Source organism: Pleurodeles waltl, chromosome 7, assembly GCF_031143425.1.
Source record: "Pleurodeles waltl isolate 20211129_DDA chromosome 7, aPleWal1.hap1.20221129, whole genome shotgun sequence".
Taxonomy (NCBI): Eukaryota; Metazoa; Chordata; class Amphibia; order Caudata; family Salamandridae; genus Pleurodeles; species Pleurodeles waltl.
In genome coordinates this window covers 13,156,243-13,170,796 of record NC_090446.1, presented here as the reverse complement: position 1 = coordinate 13,170,796, position 14,554 = coordinate 13,156,243, and the positions used below count along the sequence as shown (strand labels likewise).

The following is a 14,554-nucleotide window of genomic DNA, read 5'->3' as shown; positions in this document are numbered from 1 at the left end:
CCTCCTAGCACAGATTCCGTGCGCATACCCATGCGCAGCCAAATCCGCCCCGTCCGCCGCCGCGCTGATGACCTGGTTAGATACTAGGCCCCCTTCCTGCAAGATTTCCTGGAAGTCCTGTCTATCTTCCCTGGGCAACTTTTCTGTAAATCTGTGGAGTGAGTCCCACAGAGAGCGGTCATATCTGCCCAGAAGTGCTGAGGCGCTGGAGACCTTCATAGCAGATGCCGCCGTACCGCACATCTTTCTCCCCAGAGAGTCTAGGTGTCTGCTCTCCTTATCCGGGGGGACTGTGGAAGATGATGCCACAGAGTGTGTTTTTCTGGCTGCGGCTAAGATCACAGAGTCCGGTGGCGGATCCTTCCGCAGGAATAAAGGATCTTGTTCCGGAGCTTTGTATTTCTTTTGAATCCTAGCCGGGGCAGACTTGAGAGTGGCTGGAGACAGAAAAGTGTCCATAGTCGGTTGCAGCAAACCCGGTACTAGTGGCAGCAGTTTTCTCGAGACTGATCTGTGTTGTAGGGTCTCAAAGATAACTGAGGATGAGGTGGCCGGCTCCGGTACCTCAATATTTAGCTTCTGCGCTCCCCTTAGAAGAACCTCATTAAAAGTGGTGATATCATCCACCGGGGAAATCCTAGCAGGTGGAGAATCTGTGAGTGTGGGGGAGTAGCGCCCAACAGACGATCCTGAAGGAGACCAAGAAGGTGATCTTCTGCGTGGTGTTCGTGACCTGGTTCTCCTTCGGGAACGCGACCTGCTCCGAGAGGCTGTAGCAGAGTGTGCAGGTCTTGTGGTCGGCTGACGAGAAGCAGAACGAGCCCGTCCTGCTCTAGCTGTAGGCGATGGCGTTCTCGGTAATGAGGCAGTAGGAGAATACATCCTAGAGTATTGTGAATCCGGGGATGCTGCCGGTCTATTCAGGCTCTCTAACCATCTGGGTGATAGAGTGATGGGAGAAACATGCCCCGATGCTCTGGAATGGGATGATGCACTCCTTATAGAGACCACCGGTGAGGGAGCTTTGTCCGCTGGCTCTACTGCCTGTGACACAGCTGAAGGTTGTGTCGACGTCGATTGCATCCTCGACGTCGAAGGTTGCGATGGCTGATCTGTTCTCGACGTCGAAGGTCTTGACGTCGGAGGTCTTGCCGTCGAGTGTCTTGACGCCGATCGCCTATCGCGGGACCTGGACCTACTCGCCGTCGTGTGTCTCGACGTTGAGTGGCGAGTGGTCGACGGCGGATGTTCATGCCGTCGAGGTGTTTTTGGTGTCGTGTCCTTCGACGCCAAGGGGTGAGACGTTCTCAACGGCGAACGGGAGCGCCGGAGATGACTCGACGCCGAACGGCGGCCTGCCGTCGACGGAGATGTACCCCTGTGTCCATGCTTCGACGTTTTGTCCCTCGACGTCGGTCTGGTCGCCGGCGATCTATGCCGGTGAGACGGTGGTGCCGATGACGTCGATGGAGAACAAACAGGTACAATCCTACCTGTCGACGTCGATCGGGCCATTCCTTCTGCTGTAGGTCTGGGAAGTGAAGAGGATGTTGACTTTTTCCTCTCCTGAAGCCCATGTAGCCTGATCTTCTCTCTGTCTTTGAGAGTCCTCCTTGACATGTTCTTACAATACTTGCAGGTGTCAGGACAGTGACTCTGTGGCAGGCAGACAATACACAGAGAGTGTGGGTCTGACTGGGCTTTCTTCTTCCCACAAGAAGGACATTTTACAAAAAGAGATGGCATTTTCTGTCAAAAAAGACTTCCAAACTCAGACAAAAGATGTTATCTGTCGAGTAAATAGGAAAAACACTATTTTTAAGGATTTTTCTGAAGAAAAACTCAGAAAAACTGAGAGCTCAATGCTCCAGGATCCTCTCAGAAGAAGCCGGAAAAAAGAACTGACCTAACTGTGAACCAACTGTCACCTTCCCTTCACCCCTGAGGCATGGTGGGATACTGGAGGTGCTCAGGGTCTTAAAGGCACGGTGCCAAAGTTTTTATGGTTCTCCTGTGTTAACCTGCATGCAGCCTATTGGCTAAGAATGCTTCATTGTTTTTCAATGTGGTTTTTTCTATTTTTCTCTGATATTTACTGCTGTTTACTTCCCTAAGTCCAGTTTTTGGGGCTTAGGTAGATATTTATCATCTATTGTGATTTTATAATATAAAAAAAAAAAAAAAAAAAAAAAAAAAAAAACTTGCATAGAAATAAAGCATTTTAGCCTATTTATGATTATAGCCTGCATTGCTGTTTTACACATGATAATATGTATGTATTTTATTTATATATGCTCCGGGGTCCCCGCACAAGGGCGGGAATATTCAATGTTTATGACTATTGATGAGGATCCCCTGGAAGAGAAACCAACTTTCACATTCCTCTTTCTTAGTATATGGTTTGTGTTCACCCTACGCCAATTTCTAACTATTGTGATTTTCACTAATTGCACTGTTTTCTAACCTTTTTGACAGCTATTTATGCATAATAGTGTATATATTTTGTGTATTACCTCCTAAGGGAGTATAGTCGCTATGGTATTTGTGTCACCAAAATTAAGTACCTTTATTTTTGTAACACTAAGTATTTTCTTTCGTGTGTGATTACTGTGTGACTACAGTGGTATTGCATGAGCTTTTCATGTCTCCTAGTTATGCCTTGGCTGCTCATCCACACTACCCCTAGAGAGCCTGGCTTCTAGACACTGTCTATATTTCACTCAAAAGGGATAACTGGACCTGGTATAAGGTGTAAGTACATTAGGTACCCACTACAAACCAGCCTCCTACAAGAACCACAAAAGGAGTGGGAAGAAAAAGATTAGTTGTGCCCTTTAGGGTACCCATGACCACAGGGGACTTAAACAGGGATGGCTGGTCAGACAAACAGAGGAAGGCAGGCAACGCAGCTAAATAACTTTTTACAGTGCCAATGGAGCATCCTCTCTGAGACAACGAAAGTGCAAACTGCAACACATGGGATAACGTGGCCTGCAAGGGATCCACTCCATCTGCCGGAGTAGACACTTAGTGGAGGGGCAACACGTAGGTAAAATGACATCTACCACCTTAGGTGGCAGCTGAAAGGAGCTCAGTTGTCCCCGCTCAAACTCCAAGCATGTAAGTGGAGGTCCCGGAGATTGGGGTGCAGAACCATTCCCCCCAACTGAGAGATAAGATCCAGCCTGATTGATAGGCGCCATGGGGGACACTTCAATAAGCGCAGCATTTCTGTATAACAAACCCTTCTTGGCCAATACGAGCTGATGCAAATGACTTGGGCCCGGTATTGGTGAATCTTCCTCAAAATCTGAGGAATCAAGGGAATGGGGGAACGCGTTGTTGAAGCTGAAAGTTTCACCTCAACTGAAACACATCACACAAGGCTCCCCTCAACAAATACTAGAGAGAACAGAACTACAGGAATTGAGTATTTTCTGAGAAAGCGAACAAGTCCACTTGAGGAGTGTCCCACTGGGTGAAGATGTTCTGGAATACCTCCCTCAGAAGATGCAAGTCATGAACTGGTAAGATGACATCCGCTCAGACTGTCGGCTATGACATTCAGAGATCCCTCTAGGTAATTAGTGGTGAACCAGATCCCTTGGTGATGTGCCCAAAACCCTACTCCTGTTGCTTGTTGACATACCACATCGTCATTATGTTGTCCATCAAGATTAGGATAGACCAAATTAAAATGGAGGGAAGGAAAGCCTTGAGCACCAGCCGAATCGCCCGCAATTCTAGAAGGTTGATGTGAAGCACCTGCTCCACCGGAGACCAAGGCCTCTGATCTCCAGATGAGTCCCCCACCCAAGGGTGGAGGCATCCATTACTACCATACCCATGGCTGGCGGAGGAGTGAAGGAAATTCTGTATACGAGGTTCGCCTTGTTTCCACAGTGATGGGGAAATCACAACAGAGTCTTCCAGATCTTCCCCATACTGTAGCCACTGCCTGAGGAGGCACCACCTCAGGGCCCCCGCGCTGATGTATGTGCGTGATTAGGAGAATGCAGGAAGTCAGAAGATCTAGGAACCACAAGACACTCAGGGCTGGAATTGTCATGCCTGGTTGGAAAGAGGGAGTAATTTCCAGGATGTCTTGGACTCTCTGCAAAGGTGGAAAGGCCCTCAGAAGGTTGGTGTCCAGTACTGACCCTATAGACTGCATTAGGTGGGAGGCCAATTGTGAAATTTGGGCTTGTTGGTCAAAAAGCCCAGGTTGAACAGCAAAGATGCTGTTGGATGCAGATCGCCATCTCTGGCGAACCGGCATTGAGGAGCCAGTCATCCAGTTACCAAAAGATGAGTATGCAGGACCATCTGAGATGGGCCAATACCAATTTGAAGACTCAAGGAGCTGACATCAACCCAAAGGGCAGTACTGTAAAATGGTAGTGTACAGAGCCCTGCAAAATCACAAGTACTTTTGATGAGACGGCAAGATAGGAATGTGGAAGTACACAGCCTGCAAGTCTAGAGACACCATCCAGCCTCCAAAGCCAGTAGAACTTGAGCTAGAGTCAGCAAGCTGAACCTTTGTTTTTTGAATTAAGAAATTCAGGCTCCTGGGGTCAATGATAGGGCAGAAACCACAACCCTTCTTTGGCACCAGGAAGTAATATGCATAACAACCTTGCCCCTTTTCCTTCTTTGGCACTAATTCCACTGCTCCTTTGAGAGGAGAGCTTCCACCTCCTGCTACAGGATGGTCAGCTGGTTGGAAAAGGGGCAATGCGGGGTAGGTGAGACGGTAGGCATAACCTGTAGGAAAGGGGGGGGGGGGGAGAGTAACCCTTTTCTAGGACCCACTGGTTCAAAGTAACGGCTTTCCAAGCTAGTAGAAAATCGAACACCCTTCCTCCCACTAGCCTTGCGTCAGGTTGAGGAATAGAACTAGGCCTGAGTTCCTTGAGAACCTGGGAAGGAAGATGAGGAGGAGAAGGATGGTTGCAGAGTTGATCCTCAACCTTTTGCCTTGCCACGGCCTCTGTACTGCCTGACAAGCGGGTTCTGCTAGTATTGTTACTAAGCAATGAAAACTTCTATAGTCCTTAATAGGCGGTGGTTGCAAGCTTAAGGATCTGACGGTGGCCTCGCAGATTTTAAACTTCTGTAGTGTAGAGTTGGCTTTATCTTCAAAGAGTTGAATGTCATTGAAAGGGGGGCCCATGAGAGTAACTAGAATATTGGAGAAAATATCTGGCGTGCAAAGATGTCGAGATAGAGGTGCCCATTGCTTCGACAACTGAATCTGCAGTATACAAGCTGGACTTTATGATGTACGGCGAAGCCTTAAGGCCATCCACTGTGACTTCTAGGAAGTGTTCTTTCACATCAGGTGCTACATGAGGGAGTATCCTTTGTGCCATGTCCCACAAAGCACTGTTATATTGGGGGAGCACACAATTTGCATTAAGGGATATCAGGGCAAAGAAACCTGCTGAGACTTTCTTCCCCCTAAGCCTCCATCCGTTTTGATTCCCTCTCGGAAGGGACCATCGGAAAGGTGTCACCAGATAATGCACCAGAACAGGAGGCCTGTATAACTAGGCTTTCTAGGGATGGGTGAGAAGTCAAGAAGGCTGGGTTGCAAGAAGCAGAACAATACTGGCAGGCCACAAGGAGATTTAGCGTTGGGAAAGAGGATGGTTTTACGCATTTTGCTAGTACTGGGTCCAGCAAAGCACTGATGAATGGAAGAAGTGGCTCAGCTGGAGGTACTGAAGGAAGTAGGACCTCTGTAAGGACATTAGTTTTCGCCTCTGTTGTGGCAATTTTAGGACCAGAACCTCAGCAGACTTGAGCATCACTTTATGGAGTGAGACCACTTCTGGAGGAGGTGATTCTGTTGGATAATCCATGGTGAGTTCTAGCATGGTGTCCAGCCCACTTGCAGAGCACAATGCTTGAAAATCGAGTGGTTCTTGAATGGGATTGTCGTCAGGATAGAGCTCTATTGAGTTGGAGTCGGTTCTGAAGATTTCATTGAGAAGGGCTCTATGCGCCTCTTCTTCCAGAATCCTCTGGGCCTCTCGACAGGAGTGAACTTGTGTATCAACGTCAGGCTGTGCCTTTGGGGGTGCCTTAACTTGGGTAAGAAGAGGCGGTGAAGACAGTAAAGGCAGTATAGGTGCTGTCCACAGTGCTGGTTGTGCCATCATAAAGCAAAGTACCAAGTTGAAGCCGTATGGCATTGGCTCTGCAAGTAAGGTCCTGCAGGGCATGAAGAGTGGTAAGCATTGCGCCTCTGTTGGGTCCAAAGGGGCGCAAACGGCATACATGGCATTAAGAAACGTTGCAGGATCCACATCAGATGCCGGGAGTCCTTGAGTGCCAGGGCTGGCACCGAAGGAGTCCCTGGGGTTGAGGCTGGAGGTCAGTCTGGAGCTGCTTTTGCAGGGGAAGTAGGGCTTTGAGGAGGATCCTCCATAGGGATAGAACGAGCTCCAGCTCCAAGGAGGTGGGTTCTACTGGAGAGGGCAAATGTCGAGGAGACCTACATCTAGGCCGCTTTTTGTCCTTTTTCTTGTGCTTGTCAAAGGAGACAATTTTTGTCAACCATCGTACTTTGCTCCAGCTGTAAACAGTTTGGCCTCATGCTCTTAAATGACCTCGGGATTCATGCTGAGGCATGAAGAACATGACTTAGGGCCTGGTTTAGAACTCGCGGATGTGCTACTTTGTCACAACAGTGACGAATATCCCATCCGCCAAAATCTAAATCCCTTAAGATATAATGGGATTTAGATTTTGGCGTACGGGATATCTGTCACCGTTGTGATGAGGAGACCCGTCCGCTGTATTCTACATCAGGCCCTTAGTAACATGGTAAGAGGCTAGAGACCCTAGACAAATGGCATGAGGATCTAGGATCGACATTTGTCCTTCACAGTTCCTATAAGGATTAAACCCTGACTTTGTTTGGGAAGACATTCTCTTAAAGTAGGTACTGTGGCCCTCATTATGTCATTGACGGTAAAAACTGCCTACCTCTGTGGCGACAGCTGCCAGAAGACCGTCCCTGAGGCTAACATCCATCCGCCATAATAGGACCACAGCCGGATTTCCGCCACAAGGGCGGAAATCCAGCTGTGGTCATGCTGGCAGACAGTGTTAAGGGGTCACTGCTACCACCAGCAGCGCCACGCCAGTAGACTGCCGCCAGCCGTATTATGAGAAATCCCCCCGGATTCAGGTAAGTCGGTTTTCCGACAGGGGAGGGGGTTGGGGGTGGTGGTGGGTGTTGTGTGTTTGTGTGGGGGGGGGGGGTGCATGAATGTGTGAGTGTGTAGTGTTGATTGCGTGTGTGTGTGTGTGTGCATGTGGGAGACTGCGTGTATGAATGCAAATGTGAATGAGTGTGTGTGTAAGTTTGGATGTGTGTGCGGATGTGGGCGTGAATGAATGGATGCATGCGTGTATGCCTGTGTGAGTGTGTGAATGTGTGGTGTGTGCCTGCGAGTGTGCATGTATAGGGGGATTGGAAGGAGGGGAGAGTGGATGGAGGGGGGGGGGGTCGGTGGTTGTAGGATGGGGAGTTTTTTGGGGGGTGGACCTCCTACCAGTGACTGTCACTGGTAGGGCCTACCGCCATGGTTTTCGTGGCATTGGACCACCACGAAAACCATGGCGGTAGGCAGGGTCATAATGCCGCCGGCACGACAGTAGCTGTTATCTCCAGCACAGAGGCTGCTACCACCATGGCGGTCAGAGTGGTACATTGGCGGGTTGGCTTCAGCCAACCTGCCCATGTCCTAATGTGGCGGTATATACCGCCAGCCTGCTGGCGGTATTACCGCCACATTAACACCGACCGCTGGGGTCATAATGACCCTAGTGTGTTAATTTGACAAAACTTTCTCAGAAGAGAAGCTCTGGATCTGCATCAAAGGTGCAGAAAAAGGGAACTGATGCTGGTATGCTGCAGGGGGAGGGACAGTGGAGGTTCCTTTGCTATGGCAGAGGAGCATTGCCAACAGCAGAAGCTGCTAAACTTAAATATTGTCACTTTGGTATTCAATCATAATCTGCAATCACCTGAGTTCCGTCATCTGTTTCAGTTTTTGCATCTCTGCTGTGGTTACTGAAACTTGGAAGCCTTCAGACTTTGTTGCATGAATTTAAAATCCTGACACACTCTTGTAGACCTGCAGCTCTGTTAACAGGAAAGGCAACAAAACTAACATGCTATGAGACCGAGACCATAACATCATCAACAAACATGGCTAGTTTTAATTCATCAGGGCCTAGCTTGATATTCTTGATTTGCCCAAAAATTCTCCACGCCCAGGTTACAGACACACTACAAATAATAGTGGAGAGGAAAAGCTCTCCTGCTGTGTCACTTTAATGATAAAACATAGGGCCTGATTTAGAGTTCTGGTGGGTCACTTAAAAAGTTTTTAGTGTCCCGTATCCCCAGGTTTTGCACAGCATTAAGGAAGAGAAACAATCTTGCAGTTTTACCAACCACTCTAAATCGAGCTGGCAATCAAATGGCCAATCCTCTGATGGGCCATCAGGGGAGTATATCAACGATGGATACGGAGTAGCCTCCATTGCTGACGTACTTAAGACCCGCCTGATGTAAGTTAGGTAGGCAAATCTTCAGTTTGGCGGATAAGGTACTCTGTTGTCCTTAAAACAAAGTACCTACTCCACCAAACTATAAATAGGTACCTTTGTTGACAAGTCTTCCACTGACATGTATTTGGGCAGTGGGAGTCTATCCTTCTCAGTGTATCTTCCAGAAAGGTCCAGTCCACCTGTCAAACGCATTTTCAGCATCTAATGACAGGAGCACTGGTCTCTTGACCCACTCTGTCCTTATGGCTATTAGTTGAAATGCTTTCTTTGCGTTGGCCACTGCCTTCTATTCAGTATGAATTCTGGTAAGTCTGGACGTACCTGGGTGTTTCAAGGGGGCTGCTGTATCTTAGACAACTGCATATCCACACTGAGCAACAATATTGGTATGTATCATGCGAAGAGTCTAGCAGGGATTTGTTCAGTTTGAGAATCTAGAAGACTGAGGCCTGGACCATTGTCAGTGGTAGTGTTTCCTGTGTTGGCACTTCATTGAGAACTTTGGTGAAAGTTCCCACTAAAGAGGGGGCAAATGCTTTGTAGAGGCATGGTTTAGAGATCCTGCGTGTTCCTGAGACTTCGCTGCCTTGAGGTTCTTTATGGCATGGAGGGGCCCCTTTGTTATGCGGATCTCAATTCCATCTTTGGCCTCTTAAGAGCTGGGATTTCTAGTGAATCTCTGTGCTTTCTCGAATGGAGGTTTCTCCTCTGTAAAGTTTCATATCAAACTCTTTAAACCTTCTGAGTTTCTCCAGTTCCCCATTCAGCACCAACCCTTCATTATATCATATTTCTATTACGAAGCTATAGACCTATCGGGACTAAAGCTTGTTGACCTTCATACTAACTGTCCTTTCAGCTCCCTCACAGTCCTTTGTGCCCACCTTTTTTTAGTATGTTGGGCGGTCTGTCTACATGGAGGTTTCTCATCTTCCACTTGTGGTAAACACCACTAACCAAGGTGTTCAAGATCCCTGCATTTGGGGCCATCTCCCCAGCTGCAGAGCTTGGCATACACATCTTGCTATTCAGTTCACATTGCCTAAGATGAGTCTCTGACCTCACGCATGTGCATACAGGGGTTGTCTCACTTGGTCAGCCAATAAAAAAGTTTCCCCGTCTTGTCTCCATGTTCATAAACCAAGCACAAGCACTTGGCTTCATCGATTCGTGCACTTTCAGCTCAATTCTAGCACATTTCAAAGCAGCAAACTCACAAGTTCTCCATTGTAGCCATATTTAATTTCCAGGTCAGAAGGCAAGACTCACAATGCAACTGCTTGTTTTCTGTCCTTGCTAATCCAAACATATAATGTAAAGAGTGGCCATGAAGAACAGGTATGAAGGTCTCTCAGAGGGTGATTGTACAGAACCTACATTGTTGAAAAAAACGGAGTCTGATTTTTCAGAATGATGATCGGGGAAATAGTGCTCTGTTAACCAACATGCCTTAAGTTACAACACCTCTCTATTATGGGTATTAGCACATCCCAGTGTAATATAATTACAAGAGTTCAAGGAGAGGAGAATTTCAACTAGAGGAAGAAAGAGAATGAGAGACTAGAAAAAGGACCGGTGAACTATTGAGTAAAATGACTAGGCTCTAGTAAAGGGATGAAAGGCTTGGCACACATCTGTTACACCAAGTCAAACCGTGGGCGTGGTCAGTGCAGTTGGACAGCTTAGTGCTGTCTTGTCTGTCTAATTCCTATTAAATAAGCCCAAGGAAATCACACAACTATAAGGATAACAGGATGGGCTTCTACAAGCAGTATACTCAGGGATGAGAGAAAGGAGGACATATTGGAGGTGAAGCGCAAATGTTAAGGCACTTCAGAGATTCATCTTCTACACAGCCAAACATCATAACATACATACTGTTGTCGCGTGGGCTCTCATTATCCTAAATGAGACTACTGGATTTCTAGGCAGCAGGATCGATAACGGTGTGGGGGACTGAGTCTGACCCACGTGTAAGGAACTCTGTCACCCTAAATCCGGTTGTTGCTCCGGCTAACTAGCAGTGCCTCATTTCTCCCACGGGGAAGAAATGATTGGGCAGCCGAGCGCATGACATCTTTGGAACTTCTCAGGGAAGTCGTGGTCACTCAGATCCAAACCAACTCTCTCATTCACAATATGGTCTCATATACAAATGACAAAGACAGTATAAGTTTTATATAATGTTTTAATAAAACGACTGTATTTTAGATATTAAGGCATGAGCCGCAATAACCAGAACAATACAACATAGTAGGATTGATATAGTAACCAGGAGAGTAAAACATAGAAATAAAGCTATCATAATTCCTAACCGTTTCTACTCTCCCTCTGCTTGTTCTATTTAGAGCACAGCGTGTTAAGCTTTCAGCTTGCCTTTCTGTATCACTAGGGAGACGGACACACTCATACCTGAGCAAAGGCCTGTGATCTGGTTCAGCATCTGCAACGAGGCAGTCAGCGTCTAGTTGTGGTTCCCTGGTCGGAATCTCCCTCTTGCATGTATTGGGACAAGGAAGTGATTTTATAACTAACATGTCATCGTGATCACAAAATGTTCCTACGCAGGAATGGCAAGTCTAGACTCCTACCACGTCTATCGGCAATATACCAGACTGTATCCTTGACTAAAGCACAGAGTGAATATGTTATGAAGAACTCCAGTGCTGAAGTAGGCAAAACAGTGTGCTATGAATAAAAAACAACACCGTAGAACTGGCTATTCTGTAAAATAACAGTACGAAGCCTAATAGAAAGCATTTAGAGTAAAGTGCACAGAGGCTCTAAGCTGTTAGCAAATGAATAAAATATATTTAGGGCAAAGTGCACAGAGGCCTAAGGCCTGAAGCTAATGCGCAAAATATACGTAAAACTGACCACACTACACTGTGTTTCATCAAGTTAGTGAAGATCGCTTTTTTCTCTATTGAATGTCTTTCACCTCCACCCAATCTCAAGTAGCTTCTGGTGTCTCAATGAAGAATGATCTTGACTGGAAGAGAACTTTAAGCTTGATTTTTTACAGCAACATGTGAGGGAGGTTCACTGACCAAACCTTCTCTTTGACCTCTTTGAAGGATTTCCATTGCAGTGTTTCAGTCTTCTGTAATCAGGAAATATCAGGTGATGCGATTCATAATGGATCAAAAGCAGAGAATATGTACTTTCAGACTGAGTATCAGTCCTTGTAACCGAGGACCTTAGCAATCATCATGAAGCAAAATTCACTCTGGAAAGGTTCCTGAACCAAAGAGTGAACAGCCAGCATGAAGCCTGTGATCCAGCTTTCTACGAACCTTTCAAGGCTAGTGGGCCATCACCTTAAATTAAGTCTGGGAAGTTGATGAACTGCGCATTGTTTAGTCTTGCATGCCTTATTGTGTCCTCCATCCAGCTTTCAAAGTTAATTTATGATATTGGCATGCAACAGGTGGAGGATTGGAGTTGCTTAATTTTTGGCATGCACCTCGGTGACAGCCCCACTAGAAAAAGCATGTAGAGCCGCAGGGGTCAGATGTCCGTTTCTGAGGTGACTATGTGGCCAAATTTAAGGAGCATGTTAAAAGATTGCTGGGAGGGGGGTGGGGGCAGGATGGAGCTCAATTAAAAGTGTCCACCATCTTCGCCTCCTTGGATACTCTCCAGTGAGAGACCAATGTTAACATTGATTAGCGTGCTACATGGCTACCTCAGCTCTAGACAGGCTGACCTTAGCTCTGCAAAAGGGTACAGTGCGGGGTGGTCTAACCAATGGAAGTTAAATTGCAAGGGCTGGCTGACTGAATGGGGAGATAGATTAATCCATAAAAGGTCAGGGAAGAGGACAAGCAGTCTTATGAAAAAGATGACTGGCTTGAGTAACTTCTCCAATTAATTCAGTTAGTTTAAGAGGCGGCAACCTGTGCAGTAAACCTTCTGTACAATTAACTCAGGAAAATGTATAGACTTGTACTGATATCTGTACAATAAATGTGAAATATACAAATTGGTGCCCCATGTGATGGGGCAGTACATGTTATTAGTAAACTATGCACAACTGAACAGTGTGAAACAAAAAAGGCTGCATCAACAGTTTTCTTTATAAGAGCTGACCATATTACTAGTAATAGTAGTGACTTTTTGTTAGCACAAAAAAAGTCCAGCCAGTCAATCAAATACATCGATGTTTCGACCCTAATAATGAATTATGTAGACAGTCTTCATCAGGACAACAAGGTGACAGAAGCATCTTCTATAGGTAATATTATGTGTCACATTACACATCAACAAATCCTTTGCCAGCCAAGCTTTGTTGGAACTAATTCACACTACAAACGTTTTATATGTGGCACTTACAACTGTTAGAGAAGTGAGATTATCAAGACTGGATAGAAACATACCGAATTGTAAATAGTTCAGATTTCATTGGACTGTTAAACCTTAAGTGAATACAAATTATTGTAAAAAGCTGGCGCACTGTTTAAACAATATAATTAATGTGTTGTGTGTCCTGCATCTCCATTTCAAAACTACAACACCCTCCCAAAAAGTAAGTACTGACTGTGCCCTCCACTGCCACTGAAACCTAAAGCCCAAAGACGACATCAGTAAATTCCGAGCACTCACAAGCATGCATGGCCACTGGGATTTCAGGTGCAGCAAAAATACTTTCTACAAGGATTCTCAAGATGCCAGTGAGTTCCCTGTGGTCCACATAAACAATACAGGCATCCGACAGCCTGCTGGTATCCAACCCCCATCTTCATTCAACTATCACCAATCAACGAGTGACATATTACGAAGAGAAAGAGGCAATATTACATCTAAACCCAAAGATAGAATAGTGATGATATGGAGAACAGAAGCATAGCAAAGCACAACACATACTGGTTAGGCTGTTCAACAAATACTTAAATTAATACATACTCACCCATTGATTCCAATCTTAACCATCTTGGCTAAGAAACCTCTCCTAGAAAGATTAAAAGGGAATTTCATCAGGTCAAAGCTACAACAATGAAGTCAATGAAAATACAACACCACAATTATCCTGTGCTGAAAGGATCTAGAAAAAAAAACAGATTTGTGCCGTTAGCCAGACCTTTGCCTTCTCCTATGCAGGAGCTCTCAGATCAAATGGCCAAATCAGACTCAGTCTCAGACCTGTGATAGAACTGCTTTAACCGTCTTGCTATGTAACTCTTCAAAGAACTGATCTACGCAACATAGAACAACCAGCAAAGTTGGAATTATGTACTTAAAAAAAGCACACAAGACAGAATAACAGAAAGAGCAAGTCATCAAGTGACCAACTTATAAACTGATGGTGTCCACGTAATGAATAAAAAATATGTACCAATCAAGATAGATACTCATCTCCCAAATAAGCACCCAACAATGAGGTTTTATGTGTATGCGTGGGTGTGCGTTGTTCGTGTCTATATTCAATGAAAAAAAACAAAGGTCATAAAAACGTTAAGTATAATAATAATCTTACTCTGCATTAAAAAAAGACAGAAATTCACTGAAAAAAGAAAAGTAATATTTTATTACTATAAGTAAAGCCAAGCCCCCACTACCTACAGCCAGGGGCTGGCTGCAGAGTCCTCTGAGCCACTTTGGGCCCCAGGGTCCCCATCCCCTGGGGCCAAAGGATATTTGTAAAGGGAAAGAGGCGCATGGCTCCCCTTCCCGAGGCACAAGGGGCTCCTACCACCAAAGGTCTTCAAGGTGAAGGAGCACACAACACTCATTCCCTAGCCAATAGTGTCCCATGGGTTCGGCCCTCCTCCCCAAGCCTTAACAGGCCCCGGGGACCGCATCCCCTGGGGAAAATATTTTAGAAAAGGGGGGGGGGGGGTCATGCGGTCCCTCTCCACGAGACTTAACAGGCCTTGGGAACCAATCACTGGGAGCAGATTGCAATTGTGAAAGGGAGAGGTGCTGCACGCCCCCGCCCTCAGGCCAATTGTGGCCCCAGGAC

At 46.2% G+C, this 14,554-nt stretch overlaps 1 protein-coding gene across 1 annotated transcript in view; it reads right to left on the bottom strand.

Annotated features, from left to right (window-relative positions):
• The window catches only part of LOC138303554 (glyceraldehyde-3-phosphate dehydrogenase-like), a 207,494-nt gene extending 193,955 nt beyond the window's left edge, over positions 1–13,539 (bottom strand). The window contains exon 1 of the mRNA XM_069242799.1: positions 13,502–13,539. Within this exon, the coding sequence (XP_069098900.1) occupies positions 13,502–13,524 (23 nt within the window). The 5' untranslated portion in view covers positions 13,525–13,539. The remainder of the gene's footprint in view (positions 1–13,501) is intronic.
• Between the last annotated feature and the right edge of the window lie 1,015 nt (positions 13,540–14,554).